Source organism: Mus caroli, chromosome 7 (assembly GCF_900094665.2).
Source record: "Mus caroli chromosome 7, CAROLI_EIJ_v1.1, whole genome shotgun sequence".
Taxonomy (NCBI): Eukaryota; Metazoa; Chordata; class Mammalia; order Rodentia; family Muridae; genus Mus; species Mus caroli.
The window spans coordinates 81,827,992-81,852,528 of record NC_034576.1 but is presented as its reverse complement, the minus strand read 5'-3'; the positions used below and the strand labels follow the sequence as shown (position 1 = coordinate 81,852,528).

At 48.1% G+C, this 24,537-nt stretch overlaps 1 protein-coding gene across 1 annotated transcript in view; it reads right to left on the bottom strand.

Annotated features, from left to right (window-relative positions):
• Abhd2 (abhydrolase domain containing 2) overlaps positions 1–24,537 on the bottom strand; it is an 85,984-nt gene extending 61,447 nt beyond the window's left edge. The window contains exons 1-3 of the mRNA XM_021166330.2: positions 24,445–24,537; positions 3,293–3,418; positions 962–1,161 (exon numbers count right to left, since the gene is read on the bottom strand). Coding sequence (XP_021021989.1) covers positions 962–1,155 — 194 coding nt within the window. The 5' untranslated portion in view covers positions 1,156–1,161; positions 3,293–3,418; positions 24,445–24,537. The remainder of the gene's footprint in view (positions 1–961; positions 1,162–3,292; positions 3,419–24,444) is intronic.

The window sequence follows — 24,537 nt, the reverse complement described above, 5'->3', positions numbered from 1 at the left end:
AATGGATATGGGGAGTTGATCAACTAAAAAGAGGGCATGGAATGCTTCAAACCTGCCGCTTGGTTGAACCCCAAAGGAGGACCCAGTTAACCTGAGTCGGTGGGACATTTAACACTGCCTGTCTTGGAGGCAGGCTCTGAGTCCCGATAGATCTCCCTACATCTTTTGTTTTCCTCTCTCAGAGGGATGCAACCTGCCTCCAAAATGCAGGTGTGGCCCACAGAGATCAGAGGGGGCACCCCCTTCAAGTGTGTTTCTTTGGTTAGTGCTCTAGACACTTTTTAGTGTCCAGGGGATATAGAGGACCCCATGACAAGGACTTTGTGGTTCTCAGTGATAACCACATCCCTGGATGAGGATGGCTTCTCTGTCTTCAGAGTGGCAAGAGTTAAAATATCCCAATTGGAGGAGATCAACTAAAACAATCTTTATTCTTCCTTCCAGGAGGTACCTGAATGGAGCTATCAGTCAAAAATTGGGCCAAGGATAGACCAAATTCAACCACTAAGCCAAAATTTAAAAATTGCAATACAGGAAATACATACATATATCTAATTTCTCGCAAACTGTCCTTGATTTTATATCTACCCAAAAATGTCTACTCTTTCCTGCAAAGTCCTTGTCATGGATGATAATGATGATGACATCATGCTGTGAGGGACAGAATGTTCCCAAGCAATATAGGTATGATTGTCTTGCACCACTCATTATTCAAACATTAGCGGGCTACCAAGACTCTTTTAAGCACCACTGTGGCCTTTTCTCATCTACGCCTTACAGATGCTATATGAGAGCCATTTTGTTCGTTTGCTTGCTTGCTTGTTTTGTATTTTGCAGTGCTGAGACTCGAACCATGGACGACAAGCGAGTCCTCGCCCACTCAACAGCAGCCTTAGGCAGCTCAGCATCACACAAAGCCATGTCAAACAGCGAGTGGGGACAGGCAGGACAGTGAACTCACTCTTTGGTCAGAAGAGGACAGGATTTGAGCAGGAAACGTGAGAGCCCGGAGTCCTGGAAGTAGAGGTCAGGAGGGGCAGTAGGGCTCTTCAGGTTCAAACACCGCACGATGACGTAGAGAACGGCAGCTACGGCAGCCAGCTTCACCCCGTCAAACACGGCGGGGAGCTCGGGGGTCTCTAGCATGGCATTCATCTTGATCTAGAAAACAAAGGCACAGGGTTCACAAACAAAGCCAGGACACGGAGGGTGGAGCCCATCTCATGGCAGAGGCATGACCCACTCTGGATATGTTTCACACACACCCACAGGGCGCTTGCGTGCTCCACAGATCCCCCATCATCACCCGACAGCACCAACGCCCAGCCAGTACCCATCACCAGGAAAACAGTTCTAAAGTGCCGACTAAGGAGGGTACTGTGTTCTTCCCGTAATCTCATGAGCAGTTCAGAACAAACAGGAAAATGTACAGTAGTAGAGTCTTTTTGAGAGTGGGGAGAAGCAGGGCCAGTTAGGGAGGCCTGGGGGTAGTGATCTGCTCTTTCTGAACAAAGCCACTTCAATCCCTGGAGACTTTAACGGCACCTGGAGCACCAGGTGTGTTAAGTGTTGTTCCCAGCTTTGAACAGCAACATGGGACCATGGGGGCCAGGTAAAGCTGTGCTGCATGTTGGGCCCACATCTCTATCTTCAGAGTGGGTCAAGAGAAAGTCTCCTCGGCCACACACATCCATTTGCTTCACGGAGTCCACGACTCTGGAGCTCTAGTTCAGCCTTGGCTCAGGTCATGGTAGTCCTGGCTCCTGAGGCTTTCAGGCCATGTGAAGAGGAGCCAATCAATTAAAACAAGCCTTTTCCTTCCTTCCAGGAGGTTCCTGAATGCAGCTATCGGTCAAAAATCGGGCCAAGGACAGACCAAATTCAACCACTAGACCAAAATTTAAAAATTACAATACAGAAAATGCATGCATACATCTAACTTCCCGCAAACTGTCTTAATACTTCACATTAGAAGGTAAGCACTCTCTTATATACAAAGCACACACACACCATTTCAGACACATCAACAACACCATCTAGTATTTTCCTAACATCAGAATTAGGCCTTAAGAATTAGGCTAACCAGCCAGGCATGGTCATACACCTGGATCGGGAGTTCACGGCCAGCCTGAGCCATATGACATCCTGTCTCACAATGAAATGGGGGGGGGGGGGAAGGTTAGCACAAAACTAACAAAAAGAGAAAATGCAGTTCTCATAGCTCCGGTAACTATGGTAACTGCTTTCTCTGGAATGATTTCAACTAGCCGCTGCTAAAAACAGTTACGAGAACCCTGGCAGCCAATGATGGAGACGAACCGGGCAGGGTGAAAAAAAATCTCCAAAATGTGTATAATAGACTGAAGGCCCCGGACACCTAAAGAAACTCCAGAGGGGCCTTGGAGACTCCTCTAAGGTGACACAGACACAGGACCAAAAATCATTTTGGGAAATCTCTGGCAAGGTCTCCAGTCTGGTGAGAAACAGATCAAAGGCCACAGCCTCTTACACAGCATTCTGTAAACTTCCCAGAGGGCTGGCAAAATGGTTCCGTGGGTAAAGGCGCTTGCTGCCAAGACTAATGACCTGAGTTTGATTCCCAGAACCCGCATGGAAAGAGGAAAATGACCGTCACCAGCAAGTTGGCCCCTGACTTCCACACATGCGCTGTGCCATGAGCACAGCCACACATAAAAGAAATGCTTTAAAAAAAGCTTTAAAAGTTAAGGTTGTCCTCCACTACATAGCCACACTCAAGGCCAGCTGGGAACACACGAATCCCTTAATAATAATAATTATTATTATAATAATAAATTTAAAAGACAACATCTCTGACCTAATTTTGGATTTCTTTTGGTTTTGCTGCTGGTGGTGGTGTTTTTGAGGCAGGGTCTCTCTGTGTAGCCCTGGCTGTCCTGGAACTCACTCTGTAGACCAGGCTGGCCTCAAACTCAGAAATCCACCTGCCTCTGCCTCCCGAGGGCTGGGATTAATGGTGTGCATCACCATGACCATCCCTGAAAACGTGGCTTGAAAGAAAAGCAGAAGTGAACAATCTACAGGAGGTCCCACAGTGTCCCTGACTTCCTTCCGTGCTGGTGAAATGGAAGTAACCTTTACATGTTTCTCTGTCCTTGTGGGAGCGAGAACAGAGACCGGCCATGCTGGTTTTCCCAGTCTCCTTGCTGCTCAAGTCTAGCAACTCATCGAAAGCTCCTTCCCAACCAGGCATTGGTTGCTGTAATACACGGGAGGTGAAACAAAGGCAAGAGTGAGTCTCTGAAGTACATACCTATGTCGCTTATTCCTCTCTCGGAGAATACGGGCTTATTCCTCTCTCGGAGAATACGGGCTTTCCTTGAAGGGGTGTCCAGGTGGGCCAATCAGATCTGATCTTGTATTCAAATTAACCTAAAAGCTGAAAAGAATGGGATTCAGGTGAGGTTTTACAGGAAGAGAAAGAACCCTTTCTTTTTGTTGTTCGGAGACAGAGTCTCCGTAGCAGCCCTAATGGGTGGGTGTTGAACTCATGGCACTCCTCCTGCCTGCCCCCCCCCAAGCTCTGGCATTAGGGCATGTGCCATCATGCCTGGCCAAGAACCTATTTTAATGGGAACATAAACAGTCTTCCTTTCCTTCTCTGCACTTAAAGTCTTTAAGGAAAGGGCAATTCCTTTAATTCACGTGTCTGCCGTGGTCTCGAATGCTCTCACAAACTGGCTCTGGGGGGGCTGTGTGGGCCCTCAGCCCCGCAGTGCTCACTGGTGCTGGAGAAAGAGTTCTTCTACTACAGCAAACTCAAGCTGCTTTTACCCTTTGTCCCATGACCTGCTCTGTAACAGTGCTGACAGGATAGGTGTCATCGCTGTGACCACTGACCTAACTGAGAAGTCTTCAGAGCGAGAAAGACATGGGGAAAAAGCAAAGTCAGGAGCAGTATGGAGGACAAACAGAAGAGTCCAGAGGCTGGCCCCGAGTGACAGGTGTATGTGCTGGGTTCAAGCTCCATTTGTTTCCGATTCACCACACTTCAAAGACTTAAGATGAAAGGCCGGTGAGGGAGAGAGGCTCAACTACCCCTCAGCGCGATCCTGCTCTACCTCAAATCTGTATGAGCTTTCCATAGTCCGAACGAGCCCCAGGGGCCAGGGTGCAGTGAGGCAGGAACTGCAGAGCAGTGTCCCCAGCCACATCACAGGCCACCTGAGCTCAGCTGCAGGATGAAAAAAAGGCTCAGCCCAGACTTAAGATCTAAGCTGCTGACCCACGGCCTGGTGTTAGCTTTGCCTGGCTTTAGTAGTGGCGGTGAGACCTAGGTCCCCTGTCTCAGAATTTCTTTTATGTAAAAGAAGAGTTTACACCACCGTTATTTATGGATGCTTTTACTATAAAATTTCCAATGACACATACGGAAATACTATATACCTACATCTCTGTGATGCTAGAAGTGTCAACTCTAGGTGTAAGATATTTAAATTGCTACTTATTAGAGTGTTTTCATATATTTTTCAAAGTTCACAATGACTTTTAACTATTTTTGTTGCTAGAGAAAAAGCTTAAGAGCTGGGGGTGGAACCCAATGGTAGGACACTTCTAAAAGGTGCAAGGCATTGGGTGCAATGCTTGGTACCACAAGGAAGGAAAGGAAGGAAGGAAGGGGGAGGGAGGGAGTTGGGAGGGAGGAAGGAGAGAGGGAAGGCTGGCTGGCTGGCTGGCTAGGCTTTACGATAGCAACTAACAAAACATATGAAAAAAAGTTAAAATCTAGTACAAGAAAAATAAACACACCAACAAACACAACAGCTCTGTGTGTAGCTCAGCTAGATTGACTCTGAGTTTTCTGCCCACCAGAGGAGAAAGAGAAACCCAGTCAGGTCAGGGGTACACGGAGTGGAAAGAGTTAACGGCAGAGCAGTCTTACCCCTTAGACACTTGGCACACACTTAGTGGAAAGAGGGCTTTTCTGGCACAGAGTTATTTTAAAGATTTGCAGGACTTTATAGAGGAGACGTAGATTGACAGGCAGTCCTCCTACAACTTTATTTTAAAATAGTAAACGCAGCAAAGAATTAATTTCTTCGACCCTTGAAAAATGCCAGGGTTTTAAAAATTCAGTTCAGGGTAGGCAATTCCATGGGTGGTTTATAATTATTATGGCCTAAATCCACAGCCTTGGCCCAAGGCTAGAGTCTGAGGGTCTTGGGCATCAAGCCAGCTCTGTATGTCCCTAGGCAGTGCACCCTTAAATCCTAGCAGGCTTAAGCGGCCGACCACTTACTGGGTGCCTAGCATGACACAGAACCACATTAAGTACCATTTACAAACAACCAGGGGGAAAAGAAGCTAAGGTTCTATGTGCCTTAGGGTCTTGGCAGTGAGAGCCATAAAGCAAGGAACCTGGAACCACTATGTCCAGAACTGGACCTCAGAGTATCAAGTCCAGGGTTTTAGAAGTGTGTTTATGTCGATGTAGAAAACAGCTACCTATCTACCTTCCCGTCATTCTATTTAGGTATTAAACTAGGAATTATCAGACAATCCGAAAACCAAACTCTTCACATCCATTTGAACTCGTCTTACAGATCATTTATGGTGATTACTCTCTCCATTTTTCTTTCTTTTTTACAAATCTGACCTGCCCCTTAACATTAAATATTCTGAACTTTGTCTAGACATAGAATATACCAGACCACCTTGAATGTGGGAGGTTTCATTTGGTCTTGGAAGCGAAGCAAGGTCAGACCTGGTCATTACTCAATGCCTTGAACTATTTGGAATGCTCCCTGCCTCTGTGTTCTAGGTAGAGGAAATCCAGTTGAAATAGGTCCTAAGCAGTCTTACATGGTGGGATGTCCCGGACGGGCTGGTGGGCTGGCTTTGTGAAGCAAGCGAGTGAGCCTCTCCCCACCTCCACCTGTCTCCGTCTCCTGCTTCTGAGGCGCTGGGCTTCCCACGCACCCGTGTGAATCTGTAGGTTACTATCGTCCAGTCCTGCTCTTTTATGAGTAAATTTAGGTCCTGGAACTGATAGTTAGTATTCCATTTGTCACCTACTTATCACAAAAAGTGCAGGGAGCTGCTAAATGCACAGCATCTGGTCATTAAGGGAGCTCTCAGCACTGCTGCTGGACTCTAAGACATGCTCAGCTGGTCTTTCCACCCATGCCGAAGATCTGGGCTGTGCCTCCCACGCTTCGCACTGCTCATCCGTGGCCAAGGGCATCACTTAAAGATGGAGGGCTCTGCATTGGCAGAGGTCCTGAGACTTGGGAACTAGAACCTGTTCTGCCTGGTCACCTTGGAAAAGTCACTTAGCTTTTCGGGGCCCTAAGGGTCTCAGTTGTAAAACGAGAGGCTTGGATTAGAAGTAGGAAACACTGAAGAATTCTTTCAGTATGAAATGTCTAAGAGTCCAGGGACATGATTGCAGCCCTTGGTTAAAACGCACGGGGAAGGTGGGGACTCATCCCCTGCCTCCCTGCCTCAGACCACACATAATAAAATCCACAGACCCTGAGGCCGTTGCTCACTCTTCAGATCAATTATATACTTTCAAGCTGTGTCATTTGTACCAATAACCCCACTATTCTATTCCAGTAAGTGTCTCAAAATATCGGTTATTACCATCATCACTACTAAATTCTCTCCCCTTTCATCTCTGTAAACGTAATCTAACACACAGAAATCACACGAAGGACATCCAGCCAGGGAGCACAAGGGCCCCATCAAACAGTGAAACAGCTGATTACCTGCACGGACTTCCTCCAAGATTAAAACCAATCCCAGGGCATTCTCTTCCTCCGCAGAGGAGCCCTACTAGACTGAATACATCACTCGATGATGGACAGTGATCGTCAAGTTCCCCAAAGGGTTCTCAGAAGTGGGCCATGCTGATACACACCCAGAGTCCCATGACTCAGGATAGGGAAGCAGGTCGAGGGTAATATAGCAGGCCAGCTTGGCTTGCAACACAATGAGATGCTTCAAGCTGTGTTGCTCCTTGCTTTATAGTAACCTCCTTCCAATAACCCCACCATGTCCTGCAAAGGATTCCTTCTGCTGAAGCCAAGCCCACTGTCTGTACTTAGCTCCCCTTGCAGGGAAGGCCATGCCTTTCCCCCACGGGACCCGTAACCCGAAGCTGGCACACAGAAGGCCTCTGGCAACTGGAGGTGTTAAGGTGTCAACGAACAACTCTGCCACAACAACATGGCCTACGTCCACTCCATTCCATCCTAATGTGACAAAAAAAAAAAAAAAAAAAAAAAAAAACAAGACAAAACAAGACGCTCCTAGTGTGGGCAGCACAACTCCTTTGAAGAGAAAGGAAGTAGGAAGAGAGACAGTTTCTGCCGTTTCACTGAGAAGTCAGGGCTGCCATTCGTCACAGGAGGTAAGCGCTAAGTCCAGAAGGTGACCAGGAGAAAGCCCAGTGCCCACCTCTGAGACGTGTCTCTGCACCTGGAGCAGTCACTACTTGTATATATTACTTCTCTATTATTGTGATAAAACGCCATGAGCGAGGCGTTTGGGCTCATTGTTCTAGAAGGCTAGTGTCAGTGATGGAGAGCAAAGGTGTGTGTGTGTGTGTGTGTGTGTGTGTGTATGTGGGGTGGGGGGGAGTGTTCGGGCACTTCTATCTCCATTCAAACTATCAGACCCCCATAGATGGGAGATGTTCAGAGGAACGTCCAAGAGGTTCTGAGATTCGGCCTCATCTACTGAGAATTGGGCAACCCCTAAACATCTGGGTTCCATTCCTGGGAGCTCTAACACCCTGGGTGGTTGCACATCTGAGCCAGCCAGAAGAGGTCCACCTGGTTGACATCTTTTCCCTCCAGGTTTGGGGAGGATAAAGTGATCACTTGTGTGCTCAGGGCTGAGAAAGACCCTCCTTTTGGACCACCACTTGTACAAACTCCCACGTGAGGAGCCCTGGCAACTGCACCAATTCTTATTTCAAACGATGCCAAGAGGCATTTACTTTTCTGCTTCAGCACTGAGTAACTAACTAGCTGTTTCCCACCACCCAGGCAGAGCAGAGCAGGTTCCCCAGGCTGACACTGCTGGAGCAGAGAGACTGAAAGCTTCAACGAAGAAGACTCCTCACTAGCCAGCTACAGCAGCACACGTGCAATCCCAGAACACACACACACACACACACACACACACAGGTAATAATAGTTTTGTTTAACTGTATTCATCTACAAAGTCACAAGGTCATAAACTATGGAAGTTTTCAAGGATAGTTTCTGAGCTCCCAGTCAAAAACAAGAACCAGGGGCTGGAGAGATGCTCAGTGGTGGGGGCTATTTGTTGCTCTTTTTAAGGACTCGAGTTCAGTTCCCGGATCCACATGGAGGCTCACAAATACCCGTAACTCCAGTTCCAAGGCATCTGACACCTCTCTGACTTCTGTGGGTATTGGGCATACATGAAGTACACATGCATACATGCAGGCAAACACTCATACACAGAAGACAAAATAAACCGCAAAAGCATTTTTCTCCCAGAGACAAAGTCTCTATGTGTAGTGTTGGCTGTCCTAGAACTTATTCTGAGACTAGACTGGCTTCGAGAGATCCGCCTGTCTCTGCCTCCCAAGTGCTGAGATCAAAGGGATTTTTTTTTTTAAAGAAAAGCAAGAACATGCTGACTTCACACTGAAATGTCAGGAATGGCTAGTAACCCACCAGCTTTCAGGAAAAAAAAAAGGCTCAGGGAACTAAAAATACCTGAAGACTGAGTCACCCCGAGCTTTTAATTGGGCGCTGTGCGTTTAGTGAACTGCTGAAGAGAAGCTGGTCTCTCCCGCTTGCAAAGAAGCTGAGAAGAACATGCCACCCTCCTCCTAGAGAAGGGTGGGGAACCTGCCTCTCCCCAGAGCAGAAATGTTCTCTACTATAGAGAGACCAACCCAGGCTGAGAAGGAACAACAAACAAAACAGAAGCGGGCACTTTCCTCTAGAGAGATCCCATACTCTTCAGAGAGGACATTTCTAAGAAAACAGTTTAACCGGAGATTCAATAGCTCCACGTAGTGTATTTCTAAAAACCTATACTAAATTGAACTCTAATATCAAAGCAAATTCTCAGCTTACCAGAACTGGGCAAATCAATGCCACTTTCTCATTTGCTTCCTGGACAGACCACCCTCATCCCCCCCCCACACCCACCCACCTCTTTTCCTTTTTTCTTGAGTCTCATGCACTCCAGGCAGATCCAGAACTTCCAGAGCAGCCAGGGTGAGTGACCTTGAATGGGGATCCTCTGCCCCCCCACCTCTGGAGTGCTGTGATTCACGCCACGAGTCGCCTGCCCAGTTTCGCTGTAGGGACCCAAGTCAGCGCTCCATGCGTGCTAGGCAAACATTGCACCAACTCAGCCTCCTCCCCAGGCCTGTCTACTCCATTTTTTCCAGAGAAGGGCCCAAGTGTAGAGAACAGCTCTGCATCTACAGCAGAAAGACACCCAGGGCATGTTTCACATAGACCTGTGGAGAAGCTTCCCGAAAGGAGGGAACAGGCTGGCGGGGTGCAGGTGGGAGTCGGACAACCTTGCATCTCACCAGGGTAAGCATCAAACAGAGCAGATTTGCATGGAGATGGTTTGCCAAGCCCTTAACCTCCCCACAGCGGAAACCCATTCCCCCAGGCCCACTGGAGCTGAGCTAACTCTCTCCTGCCCCTCTCAGCTCTGTGGCTCTTATGAAGTCTACCAGCTGTGAGAGCAATAGAGCTCTCCTCCAGGCTGTACCACCGGGCCCTTTAATACAAGCATAGACAGTAATGGCAACTCCCACATCTTCCTTTTCCTGAGACTGACGGGAGCTCCCGGGGCAAGAGAATGTAGTGTGCACAGCATTGGAAGGCATGCTTTTCTTCAAGTTGTAAAAGTACCATGGAAGCTATGAGTAGAAACAGGAGCCTCTGCCAGGCCACAGTAGCAGGCCTGGACGTCACATGGCTCCACCGAGTCTCAGACAACAGGTGTGAGCAGCCAACACAGATAAGTACAAACCACTGACTGACACTGAGGGCCCTGGGCTAAAATGAAGGAAGGGGTAGTGTGGGTTAGCCTCTGTTACCAGTCATGTGGATTCAGAGAACTGAAACTTCTAGGGTACAACCCAGGTGTGGTAAGACCCAGAAGGTCTGGAGTCTGGATGTCAGAGGAGAAACAGTCTCATTTGTATCCTCTCTCTTTCTACCAATGGCATCTAGAGTTGCTCTCCCTGGAACATACTGTGCTGTGCAGCTTTGGATAGGTCTCTTGCTCGAGAGCCCACATGGTCTATCCAAACACAGGTTTTGGAGTCAGAGGCCCTGATTTGGAGTCCCGGTTCTGCCAACTAATCTTAGGTAAATCATATAAGCTTCATGTTAATTTGTACTTTCTTCTAAAAATGAGAGAGCATAAGTTCCTTTACACGCTAAGGAGGGAAGGAAGCTGCCGGGTTAAAGTACGTGGGTTAAAGATGTTTTCAAATGACAAAGTATCTACAGACATTTGAAAGGCTCACAAAAGATTTTCAATTCCTTATAGGAAAACTACCTTAATATTTCAGGGTTAGAGAACTGTGAGTCTGAAAGCCACAGGAAGGGACTTTTAAGACACGTGGCCAGGCATCTGTCTCCAGGCAGCCCTGAGCTTGGCTTTATCAGATCTTTGCATGGGGGATACCGAACAATCTAGAAAAATAAAAATTCAAAAGGAAGCACACTGGGCTGGTATATTTTGGGGTTTGAGCTAAATGGATTTCTTTGCCAAATAAAGAAAGAGAAGTAAGTTCACACCCTCAAATGTTCCCGTCTCCCCACCCCTCCAATACAAACATCCTACTGTTGTTCTGGGTCTCTCTCTCTCTCTCTCTCTCTCTCTCTCTCTCTCTCTCTCTCTCTCTCTCTCCTCCCACTCTAGAAGCTAAATTTCTCAGCCTTTTTAAAGCCCTAGGGCGAGTCCCAACTGCCACCCTTAGTCTGCCAGCGACGTCCCTCTTTTGACTTTTGTCCAAATCCAGTTTTGTCCAGAACCAGCAGCACCTGCTCCAGGTTCCTACCCGGCCTTCCTTGGTGATACACCAAGGTGTCCTGGACACCAGGTAAGCAGCCTCTGCAGTGTGGCTCTGGAGCTCCACCTCTGCAGGGCCATCCCCAAACGTAAGTGTCCCCTCTCCCTGCAGTGTCCTGGGAAGTGAGAAGCTGCCAGCAAGGGAGGGGATTCCAACAGAAGTGGAGCAAATCCTCACAACCGGGAAGAGGGCAAAAGCATTTCCCGAAAATGAATCCACCTGCTTGAAGTGACTGGGGCAGCGCTCTGCAAAGGAAAGGGACAGAGCCTCCCCGTGGGGCATTCATGCCAACTGTGAGGGAGAGGGTATTGTACAGACACCCTGTGCTGTCATTCCACCCAAGTCTCCCCACCCCCTGGTATCCAAGGCCTCAGCTTTAGTCTGTCTTCTGTGGGCATTATGCAAGAATATACACAATATCTGTAAAGTGCTGGACAGTGCAACCCATAGGAGAACCAAATCCTTCAGGGCTGACAGCAAACCCTGGAGGAATTCAAACAGGAAGCAGGGGGAAGAGAGAGATGGCGTGGCAGTTGTCGACCCTTGAGAAGAGATGGAACAGAAGAGAGAAATGAGGTGTGCGCAGACACCAAGGTCACAGCTGAGCAGTGTGAGGCAGACAGAACCAGAGGGATAGGTTTGGAGCGGAGATCATGAGTCACTGTGGAATGATGCTTCTGCGATGTTTACAAGGGGAATTCCAGGAGTCAGCCTGGAAGCCGGTGCCACGCGGATGCTGTCATGGCAGTGGGCAATGAGCTGGGTATGTCCTACTGTTCATGCGAGGGGCTGACGTAAGGCCGGAAGTGTGGGGAACATTTACTTGGCCACTGGAACCAGACTCTCGGCTCTGTGGGGAGTATCGTCACTCACTACTGAAGCCACAGTGACAGTCCTTGATGGCTTCTAACTCGTCTTGTAGGAACTTCTGTAGAGGAGGCCTCCCTGATTCTAAGACTCTAGATCTAAGATTCTAGATTCACACCGTGGCCTACCCTCACATATGTAAATGCCAGTCATGACTAGGAAATCTGCTAGTGCCACCTCTTCATAAGAATGGCGAGTCGGCAGTGGGTAAGAGCACCCGACTGCTCTTCCGAAGGTCCGGAGTTCAAATCCCAGCAACCACATGGTGGCTCACAACCATCCGTAAAGAGATCTGACTCTCTCTTCTGGAGTGTCTGAAGACAGCTACAGTGTACTTACATATAAATAAATAAATCTTTAAAAAAAAAAAAAAAAAGAATGGCGAGTTGGGGCTGGTGAGATGGCTCAGTGGGTAAGAGCACCCGACTGCTCTTCCGAAGGTCCGGAGTTCAAATCCCAGCAACCACATGGTGGCTCACAACCATCNGTAANGAGATCTGNCNCCCTCTTCTGGAGTGTCTGAAGACAGCTACAGTGTACTTACACATAATAAATAAATCTTTAAAAAAAAAAAAAAAAGAATGGCGAGTCACCTTCCATTACTCTCTGCGTTGGGGATTCCAGCCAATGTCTTTCAAATTAACTCTTCCTACTTGACATTCTACACAGATGGAAACCCATGCTTTTGAGCACACAGTGGGTATCTTGTAACCAGATGGAGCCTACTGGAAAGGCTCAATTAGGCGAACGCACAACCCCGTGATTCTTTTAATCGTATTTTCTTGCCAGATTATTCCATCAGGCTAAGAGGTAGCCAGCTTGCCTTGCTGCTGTGCACTGAGAGAAAGCTGGACTTGCGGCAGCTTGTAGGTGTTCTAAAGACGACCGTGAAGATTTGGCAAACCATTTGTCCATCCATGAAGGTTTTCAATTTTCTGTCATTCAGAGAAGCTACTGTCCATGGCTCTATTTTTTTTTTCTAGTCTCTTGCCCTCGTGACTAAAGAATATCTCAGTAGGCCAAAAAGTTAAGAAATCTACTTCAGACATGTCTGCCTCGAAAATAGAGATAAGCCACAGTGGGGATAAGCGGTCGCCTGGAAGGGAAGAGATCTGGAAACCCCGCCATGGGGGGCGGAGGAGCTGACACATGCTGCGGACTTTATAAGGCACAGCCTTCTGCGGCTCGGCTGAAACAGTCAATGCCACAGCGTTCTCTAGAGTTTTTTTCTAGTGGACATAAGCTCATTTGAATAGCACTAATCCTACGTTAATCTAAACCAAGAGGCCATTTGGATTATAAAATAAGCTTCCTTTTTAGCATCGGAGGGAAACAGGACTGAGTCCTTTAGAACAATTGATGTCTGCAAGATTTCCACTTACTGAGAGACTTCCTCTGATCTGTAGTGCTGGCTGGGGAGCCGGGCTCCTCACAGGCCTAGACAAACTTGGCCTGAATTGAAGCTGTGCTACACACTACTCGTGTGTCTTTGGGCAGGTTTCTTAACCTCTCGACACCTCATTAGACAAGAATAATAGAACCTTCCTTGAAGAGTCACTGAGAGGCTTAAATGAGGTAGCCAGGGCCAAGTGCCCATGCCAGAGCATCCTGTCATTAGGAGTTTAAAGATGCAAACACTATGCTAACTCGGCAATGGTGTGCTCACCAGAGAGGGCCAAAAAGGGGGCTTGCTATATCCACCAAGACCACAGGACCTCGTTTCAGAAACAAATGACAGCTCTTCCAGCCTGGCTAGGCTGCTGTCTGACCTGCATGTGAGCCATCACCACTCTCCCACACCCACACCCAAACACACACACACACACACACCATACATATACCCATACACACACCCACACCACCCATGCACCCACACCCACCACACACAAATACACCCTCCCCCCTCTCTCTCTCTCTCTCTCTCTCTCTCTCTCTCTCTCTCTCACACACACACACACACACACACACACACACCAGTGCACAATGCACTGCCACTGCAGACAACTAGCTTCCTCATCACCCGACCCAGGCTTGTCCTGGGATCTAATACTGCCTTTGGCTCTGACGTCATTATCTTTACCATGCTATCTATCTTAAGTGAAGGAACAGACTGGGTGATAGGAAACATTCTACTTGGGTAGCTCACCGTTTATCAAGTGTTTGCGATGTTCATACTTGACCTTCATTGCTCCTCAAACGAGGCACAAGATGCACTTGTGTTGACAGTGGAGGCCAGTTTCATAATTTACTACTCACAAAGTGCACATTCAGACATTACATCATTGGGTGCTTGCAACAGCTTTGAGTGTTAAAATATAAGCAAGGAAACTGAGGCCTGGGAACCCCTCCCTGTGCTGGGCTCTGGGAAAAGCTCTAGGAACATGGGAGGGGAAGCAGTCCCCATGTTGGAGCTGGGTGGAGCCCACCTTCAGTCCCTTTGACAGGAGCTGTCTAAGGCCATTCAAAGATAGATATGAAAACATTTGCATTCCTCTTATGAGTCCTACGGTGACATTGTCAGTGCCACACCCACCCCACCTTCCTCTGCGGGGCTGACCTGTAATGGGTGGTATTAATGACAGACCAACGGAAATAGACTATTATCTAAATGGGAAAAGTATCCCGGCTGTCTTCTTGGCTTTTTCTGTCGTCTCGCTGTACAGGACAGTCTTTTTCAATGGCATTGACAAGAATGAATGAGCACTTTATGTACATTCCAGACACAAGAGGGAACCGAAGCCAGAGCCCTGGGAGGCTGCCATTTACAGTATGAATACAGTTCAGGCCACCCAGGGAGTGTGGAACACAGCGAGTCTCCCTTCCTCCTCTGGGCTCTACCCAATGGAGAGGCCCACGGTGGTGCCCGAGTCCCCTGGAAAGGTGCTAGGCAGGGCCCCCAGTATCATCTTCAGAAGAGGAGAAGTTCCGAAAGCATTTGCTGAACCCATGACATCAGTGAACACCTCCCTCCATCGAAGATTCCAGTCATATCGCAAAATCCTAGGCAGGTTGAGTTCCCTCCACTTCAGAGATAAACAATCTCACAAATGGTCACACGAGAAAAGCAACAGCTTGCCAGACGATATGTGTGGCAAACTGCTGACATGAACCACTCCGTGATACCTGAACATAAGTGAGGAAGAGAGAACCACAGACACTATGCGATCAACTATATCAAAGAGGAAGAAAAGGGATATTAATGTACCACATCTGCTGGGCTACACATGACACACATCTGAAATACATATGAGGCACTAGGAACGCTCATTACTTCTGGGAACATTGTTCAGTCTTGACTGTGATGTACCCACCCAGGTTGCACTGTGTTAATGCAGTGCCTATTCAAAAACAGATAAAACTTTCTATACCACAAAGTAACTGGTTTCTCCAACAGAACAGATCAGACTGGGAGGAAGAGAAAGGAAAGGGGAATTTATGAAGCTTAGGAGTAAGGTGCTTGCATAGTATATGGAAAGAAGCCAGGCATGGTGGTGCACATGCAATTCTGGCACTGGGGAGGCTAAGCTAGCCTTGGGCTACCCAGTGAGAGCCTGTCCCAAATAACCTCATGGAGTCAAGGGCACAAAGAGACAGTGTCTTAATTGGAAGGACAATGTACTAGAAGACTGAAGAGAGCCAGGAGCTCAGCCAATCTTGGGCACGTTCAGGGTGGCAGAGCTGTAGGCTGACTACATTCAGCGAATGACTACACATGCAATGTTAAAAGTCTTACTGTTAATTTTTTAAAACGTGAACGGATGTGTAACAAGAGTATTTTGAGGTGTTATCCGGAAATATTTACAGATGAGCCAACATGGTTGTGTGGGATCGACTTTAAGATAAAGGTGGCTTGGGGAGGTACTAGAAGAGGAAGGGAACTCCATTACTCACAATGAGGGGTACCAAGGCTGGGCCCCAGGGCCACAGGGGCGCAATACGTGATTCTCTCGATTGTGTACCCTTAAAATAGCCACAATGAGAGGCTAGCAAATAAACAGAACAAGAGCTTGGTAGCCAGTGAGCTCCAAACTCACCCCCAGCTCTCAGCTCCAGTCAACTTCAAGGCAAGGGCCCCTGAGCTCATGTGTGGCCATGACGTGTGTGAGCTGGCTGCTGGCTGCTGCCATCTGGGCCATGTGCTTAGGTTGTGCAAATGATTTATTCTATCCAATTATTATTTACCATGATACTTCTTCATTTGAAAAGTTCCTGCCTCTTTTGTGTGCTAAGCCCATCTCTGTATTTCTCTATGATGGGGTTTCCTGGCTCCAACCCATCAGGACTTCACATACACAAATGAGGGGTACCAAGGCCGTATGTGTGGTACCTATTATCAGTGACCCCAGCATTTCAGGGTGGGCTATTTCAAGTATTTTCTATTATCATTCACATAAACAAAGAAGTCTGAGTGCTGAGGGATCATCTATTAAGAACCAAGGAAACCTCACAAACAGAGCCTGGGCCCTGGATGGGAAACCTTAGCACACGGTTAGAGAGCTGGCGTACCCGAGTGAGCAAGCAGGCCCTAAGATGTGATGGGAAGTCGCCCGTTCACATGCTCCGTCAGGAACTTAACAGGCTTACGCACAGGCTTCAGAAATACGCACATGTAAACATGGCTGAACTGCCTTCCCTAATCCTAACCCTTACCTAAGGCTGCTGAGCTCACGCCTCTGCCCTCTCCTACCTCCCACTGCTTAAGAAATCCAACTTGGCGCTTCTCACATGAATGAATCCAGACCCCAGGGTGTCGGCAGAGGACAATATTTTCTATCGGTTTTATATTTCAGTAACATGCTAGATTCTCACGGTTTGTGTCACTAAAGACACTGGACCTGTAAGCCCACCAAAAGGTGCCCCTTACAGAGAAAGCTGGACTGAATGGATACCCTGGTTTCCTGGCACTGCTCATGGAAACTAGAAACAGTGAGAATACTTCATGAACAGAACCTTCTGCAGGAAATCCAGGCCCTCCCAAACGCCACGAGCCAGTAACCATCAGGGCAAGGTTTGGACCTGTGTAGAAGAGTCTATCTGGATTCTTCTTTTTCTTTTCTCTTTTTTCTTTTTTTCCCGAGACAAGGTAGCCCTGGCTGTCCTGGAACTACTTCTATAAACCAGTTTGGCCCTGAACTCACAGAGATCCACCTGCCTCTGCTTCCAGAATGCTGGGACTAAAAGCATGTACCATCACCGCCTGACTGGTTTCTGTATTCTAAGACATCGATTTCCTCAGATGCTAACATATTTGTCGACATATCTATTCATAAATCAAATGAAGGTGATAAGCGATGTTAGGTTGGTTTTCCTTATTTGAATTTGGGTGAGCCTGTGTTGGACTGACTTCCTGTCTGTGTTTTATTTTTTTCCACCGCCCTCACTGACATGACTAAGTACATAAAAAATTGTCCAGAGTGATGGTGAACAACTGGGGGACACTTGTTTGGAATTTGTCTCTTTTATTGGAGAAAAGAATAACTCATAACCATATCCCCTCTCCTGGAACGCACAGGTGCCTGTGGCACAAACCGAGGAACACTATGCTGCCCAGCACTGGGCAAAGACCGAGAAGTGATGACTTAAGGCTGGCCTCACTGACTAACATCTTGGACATTCAGTCACTTCCAAGGTGACTCTAAGGCAGACTCAGAGATGATTGGGAGCAAATAAAAGCAAGAGGCCGAGGAACATTTAGAGAAAACCCAAAACCCACAGGCAAAGTCCAGGAACCACAGAAGACCAGCAGGCTGTGTTTAAATCCATGTGGCTATTTAAAACACGGGTGTAACCACAGAAACGCAAATGTGAGGAACCAGGAAAGCCTCTTAGACCCAGGGAAAGCTTTAGCAAGCAAAGCTGGCTCAGTGGGAGTGGCAAAAGGTATGGATTGCCTGGAAAACTTCCAATAGAATCAACAAAAGTCATGCCTAGATTTGGGGACAATGGAAGTGGACAGAGCTGGTTCTTCTGAGGCAGAGAAAAGGGGTGTGGCACTTACTAATGCTCCCCCAAACAGGAAGTCCTGAGGGGAAGGGCAGGCTGCTGTTCAAAGGTGACAACGCAGAGAGGGCTGCTGTGGAGACACAGGGCCAGACAACAGGAGCTGGAAATGAAATTCTGGATGCCAGAGAACACAGGGAACCGCCTCTGGCACTGCCTGGACGTTCTGCCCAGAGGGCACCGTTGCAGCCCAAGGGGTCTAAGTGTTCCTTATTCTCCTTCGGGGACTAACCTGGAGGAGGAGTCTTCAACCTCTCCTGGCATTTTCTCAGGCTCAGAGCCCTTCCTACTGAGGGACAAGGAACAGACAGATTCCTGACAGGTAGACAGAGAACAGGGCCACAGATAACAATAAAACCTGAAAACTTCTGGCCTCTTCCTCACCCTCCTAACTCTACACAAAAGCCTGGCAGGTTTTCTCCTCCACCAGCAGCCACCCCTTCTGACTGTCGTCTGTCCGGGCTGTCGGGTATTCAAGGCTGGTCCTGAACATGTTTTTCTGAAGCTGTGGACCTTGTCGGCTCCCCTTTCTTTGTTTAAGTTGACCAATCCAAAATAAGGGGGAGGGGACCCATCCCGGGCCCAGGAACATAACTCCCAGCCCTGGTTAGGGGGTGTGTATTTTGGTTTCTGAATGTCCCCTCTCTACTTTGTGAGGAGTCTTCCTGTACTCGCTGTGATGTGTGTATGCTAATTCACTTTTAATAAAGTTTGTTGCCTGCTGCTACCTGCTGTGTCTAAAATTTTTCTTCCTGTCATTTAATGCTTTAATTGGTGGAGAAAATGAGACAGATCAAGACCTTTAGACAGTAGAGTAGGGCAAAGAAGAAAAACATTTGTCTCTAAACTGCCACAAAATGCTTTAAGATGCCCATACAAAGCAGCTGCCCTCAACAAGTGGGCTTCCCGGCATCCTCTAGGACAGAAAGCGGGACCGAAAATGGACGGCCTTCACAAAGGGTGACATGGAAGCTTGTTTCATCTTGCCAAGGAAAATAAAGTGAAGAAAACCAAGGTTTCGAGCAGTTTGCGTAGCATGCGCTGCCCTGCGTATAAAAGAGGGCGAGGCGTGCCGTCTAGGGCAGATGCTGGGTGCAGAGCTTATGTCTGCAGGGGGAGGAAATGGCTGACACTGCTTGGCTGTCTCTAAGGAGTAAAGCCAGGTGGAGGGATTGGGACAGGGGTGTCTTTACTTCCTAAGCTTTGTCCTTTTCAAATACTGAATAAAGTCATCAATAAATGTATAGTCACACACACACACACACACACACACACACACACCCCACACACACACCAACAAAGTCTCACATGGTAAATCAGGCTGACCTGGAACTCACTATGTAGCCCAGGCTGATACTGGACTATTAATGGCAATCCTCCTGCCCCAGCTGCCCATACACTGAGATAGGTCATGTGAGCTTTGTTATTTGTCACTCATTAAAAAAAAAAAAAAATCTAAAACTAGCCAGAATTGCACTTTCTGAGTGTGTTTCTCATGCAGATTCAATCCTGTGTACATTTCAATGTCTATATTTTCTTCACATAAGTTTCAGGGGCCAGAAAAGTGGCTCAGCAGATAAAAGGTGGCTGTCAATAAGTCTGACCATCTATGCTGGGTCCTCGGAACCCACAGGGTAGAAGAGAACACAGTCCCAAAGTTATCTACCCATAAAGTAACATGCACACGATGGTATGAGCACGCTTACATACATACATATAAACACAGGAAATAGGTAAGTGTGGGGAAAAAACCCCAATAGCAACAAAAAGTAAGCCAGGCATGGTGGCTCACACCTTTTTTTTTTTTTTTTTTTTTTTGTTTTCGAGACAGGGTTTCTTTTTATATCCCTGGCTGCCCTGGAACTCACTTTGTACACCAGGCTGGCCTCAAACTCAAAAATCCACCTGCCTCTGACTCCCGAGTGCTGGGATTAAAGGCGTGCGTGCACCACCACGCCCGGCGGCTCACACTTTTAATCCCATCATTCTCGAGGCAGAAGCAGACAGGTCTGTATGCTTGAGACCATCCTGGTCTACCCATCAAGTTTTAGGCCAGCAAGAGCTACCAAGAGACACTATGTCTCAGAAAATGAAACAAAACACCAAAATTTGAATGAAGAGCATTGTGTTTTAAAATGTTTAAATAGGACCAATTTAAAAAAAAAAAAAAACCAGCTACTAGGTAATAAAGCAGACACACTTGTTGGTCTGGTTAGCAGTGTTCCTGATATCAGGTGGAGAACTTGTTGAACAAACCTCCCCTTGGCTGGGGCTGGGGCTCAGTTGACAGAATCCTGGCCTTGGGCGCCAAGGTCCTCACCAAGTATGCTAATGAAAAGCCTGTAAGCCCAGCATTCTCCAGACACAGGTAATGGGATGGGCAGTCAAGGTCACCCCTCAGTTGCTGGCTAACCCCGGTTCCACTTACATACAAGTGAAAAGTCAGAACCTGGGTAAACCCACGCTACCAATGTTCAGACTCTCTAGCCTATTCCTTATCTGGCTGTTGCCTAACGACTATGAAAGACCAGAGAACGGTTCTGTGAGTAACATGTGTTCTGCCCAATTGGCCCAGAGCACACATTTCTTGGTAACAGTGAGAAAAAGGTAACAGCCTTTTTTTTTTTTAAACCGATGGTTCTTTTTCTTATTTATTTATTTTATGCATATGAGTACACTGTAGTTGTCATCAAACACACCAGAAGAGGGCATCAGATCCCATTGCAGATGGTGCATTTCACCGTGTGGGTGCTGGGAATTGAACTCACGACCTCTGGAAGAGCAGTCAGTGCTCTTTACCACTGAGCCATCTCTCCAGCCCTCCCACAGCCATTTTATAAACTGAAAATGTTTAATGCCCATACATGAGGCCCTGGATCCAAGACAGTGAAAATTAATCTGTAGATAGAAGCTCAATCCTCAAAAGAAGATGGGGTGGTGGCTGCCAAGGCTTGTAATCCCAGCACTTGGGAGGCAGAGGCAGGAGGATTAAGAGATCAAGCTCACCCTTGGTGTTCAGTGAGTTAAGGCTGGTCTGGGATACAGCAGACTGTCTCAAAACACAAACAAAACCAGTCTTCACAGGAAATAAGTTCATGTATATTTTCAAGGTTGAAAAGAAGCACGGGGGCTTAAAATGGCTGTCATCACTGGGCATCAGGGCAGCATGCCTGAAATCCCAGGACCTAGGAGGTTGAGACAGGAGGTCTATTGAGGAGTCAAGCCTGGACTCTGTCACAAACAACATCACACAATTGTGGGGTCAGAGGGGAGAGAGGGCTTAGTGATGCACTGGCCAAAATGCTGGGCCAAGAAAGGCTGTGGTATAATCCTAACACTTGACCACATTAAAAGGTTTCCCACCCCTTCCGGCGTCTGTTCCTGGGATTGGCAAGATGAAGCCGGGAGGCTTACAACACCTCAAGCCCAGAGTCATGACCTCAACTGGTCCATGAAGTTTCAAATCCTACATCCAATAAAAATCCAGATACTGTAGGCTCCGGCCCTGGCAGAAATTCTGCCAGATGGGATTCCATTATATTGGAAATGTCCATCTGCTGGGGTTTCACTTAACTGGATTTTAAAGTGGGGGAGGGGATTGAGTCCTTCCCCCCCCCCCCCCCCGGGTCTGCGACAGGGCCAGAAGTTGTGCTCTAGGGCAGGAGCTGTGGCCCAAGAGGACTGAACAGGCTCTGTCAGAAGTGACCAGGGGGGAGGTGTGAATTCAGGAAGGAGGGGATGATTGACTAGGGGCCGTCCTTCTGTTAGAATTCTGGGGAAGGAGAGGACGGGACCACAACACAGCAAAGAGGAGGAAACCATTTTTCTAAAATGGCCAGGTGCTGAAGATCCAAGGCAAAAGCCCCAGACGCAGGATCCTAGTCAGTCCTAGGTGCCCATCAATGAAGAGTCGTCACCTTTGGTGACACCCAGAGAAGGGAAAGCCACAGGGGACTGGGTTTCTGCTAAATTCAAAACAATACAGAAACAAAGGTGGCAGGCATCTTTTCATTTACAGAATGCTACCCCCATCCCCCTATCCCCACTCCCCCACCCCCACCCCCGCACTCCATGGGCACTTCAGTACAGGTGAATTCAACACAGCCTTGGAACCTTCAAAAAGCATCAAAGAGGTAGTGTAAATGAAAGTGAAAGCAAAAGGGCTGAATGGAGCTTCTGCTAGAGAGGGGAGAAAGGACTCCCATTGCATGGCCATCTGGTTTATTTCAGGCTCTGTAAAAAGAGGGAGAAGGAGGGTGCAGACAGAAGATTCGGACAAGTAGCCGGCCAAACAGGGATCTGTCCCGCTCATGCCTCACGCCTGGCTGCTGCTGTCGCCGCCCGCCCCCCTACTCAAATGACTAAGGAACTTCCTTTAAATGCACTCTGACACACGATCCCCGAACTTCCGAAAAGCACTTAATTCGGTAGCTCATGAAATCTTAATCTAAAAACGTTCCTCCATTTGTAAGCAAGCAAGCTGAATCACACTGACAACTGGAGAGGGAGGCTGGGTGGAAAGAATTCGGGTTTGGAAAGACACCAGTGTAGGTTGAGATCCTGGGGACTTTTTGTCTACCACTTTGAGAGATTCACTTTTAATCCCTTTCAGGATGACTGGTGTCCCAGGGAGGGTATAATACAAGGTGGGAACTAAAATGTGGTGGGATTATGAAGATCATGTTAAAATCTAGATGGTGTTTAAGGGTGAAAAAAAATCCTGGGTGGTGGAGATAATGGAAAGTTACATGGAAAGGCGACTACCCGCTATTTAGCAAACCTGTTATGGTGACCATGGGCCAGGCACTGTTCTAATGGTCCCAATAGCGCATATTTCTCTAATCTTTTAATCAAAGTACCAGCACCATTCCTCGCCTTATTGGCCAGGAAACCGATACAGAGAGGTTGGATAACTTGCCCCAAGTTTCACAGCTAGAAAGAGGCAGAACTAAGATTCAAACCCAAGCACTTAGATGCCAAAGTCTGAGCTTCTACCTCCTCTGGACTCATCTAGAACTTCAAGAATGAGAACTCTGCCGGAAGTAGAATTCAAGTCATGTCCTGCCTAGACCTAGGGTTCAAGGGACGGAACAACCCTTAGCCCTGACCCTGTGATGACCAGCCAGCTGTGACCACCCCAGGCCTTAGGTTTCGTCATCCGTACAATAAGGGGGGTGAGTTAGATGAGCATCAGCCTTTTGGCTTCTAAATATCATGCTGACCGCCAGCAGCGTGGACCGAGCTGCTTTTGGCAGCCTACCCGGACAAAGCTTCATTTATCTTCACCTGGGTAAAGCAGGTTACAATTATTTCTTCTGCTTCCCGACCTTCAGAGGACTATGTCCTTCCTAATCAGGCAAATGAGGGGAGGCAGTGAGGAGGGGAAATGCACTCTGCTTAGTGTGGCTATAACCCAATGGTCCTTGAAAAGCTCTGGGCACAGATCATGTTGACTCTGCCAACCCTGCAATCTCTCCTAAGCCTGTTCTTGGAACCTGCCTCTGGGCCAGGTAAAACTTGACCAGCTGGAGGTAAGGACACCACAAGAAAGGAACCAGAAAGTGGAACCCCCAACTGCGCACTTAAGGTGAACCACTTGATTAACTCAACATTCAATATAATCTATTCCATTTGTACACAGGCATGCACACATGCATTTGAGAGCTAAGACCTCAAAAAAGATCATTTATGGGTGTATTCAACATCCCCTTGGAATCTAGCCACTCCGGTAAGTCCCATCCTCGATACAGTCAATAAATGTTGTTCAGAGTGCATGGGTGGATGGAGAAGGGCCTCACAGATGGATCATACAATTCTCCCCTTCCTAAGCATCCCAGACAGGTGGCTATCATCTGGCCTCTGGCTAGGCACTTCCAAGGTCGATGCTCTGGCTGCTCGGCCTGGCAGGCAGCCCGGGGCGCTGCTGGACAGATCTTGTGGGGAAAGCCCACGAAGCACCTAGAACAGTTGCCCCACAAGCTCAATAAAGTGCGCCTCCAAGTAGGTCAAAAATTGCTTCCCTAGAACTTGAACCCATCGGTCGTAGGTGAGCCCCGGGATCCCAAAATGCATCGGCCCATCGAAAGGGCTTGTAGTAAGGCCCTTTCAGGTTTCCAGTATCCTGCACTCTCTACCCTGAGTCTGGCCGGCCAGATACCTCCCCCAGGACCAAGACTTCAGCATTGATCAGAGCGGGGGATGGCAGCCAGGAGGCCTCCGTCGGCCTTGTCCCCAACCTCGGTTCTTCGAGCAGGAGAGGACAAAGGACCTTTAGGAAGGCGTATCCCACCAATGGGTTGGGCTGCCCCCGTCATCAGACTAGCTGGCCCTCTAGATCCCCGCAGTGCCAGGTGACAGTTCCCCAAACAGTCCCCACGGATCCGGAGTACTCAAGCTGCGGCGCTATGGGCCGGGGCCACGCTGGGGACCGAGGAACTCGGGGTTCTGGCCCGACGCATCCAAGGCGCGATCCCTGTTTGGTGGAACTCGCCCAGCCGAGGTCTTACCTTCTCTCATGGACTCCAGCAGTCCAGCCCGCCCGGAGTCCGGTTCCCGCAGCTCCGCAGCTGCCGGCTGCGCTCATAGAAATACAGCCGGAA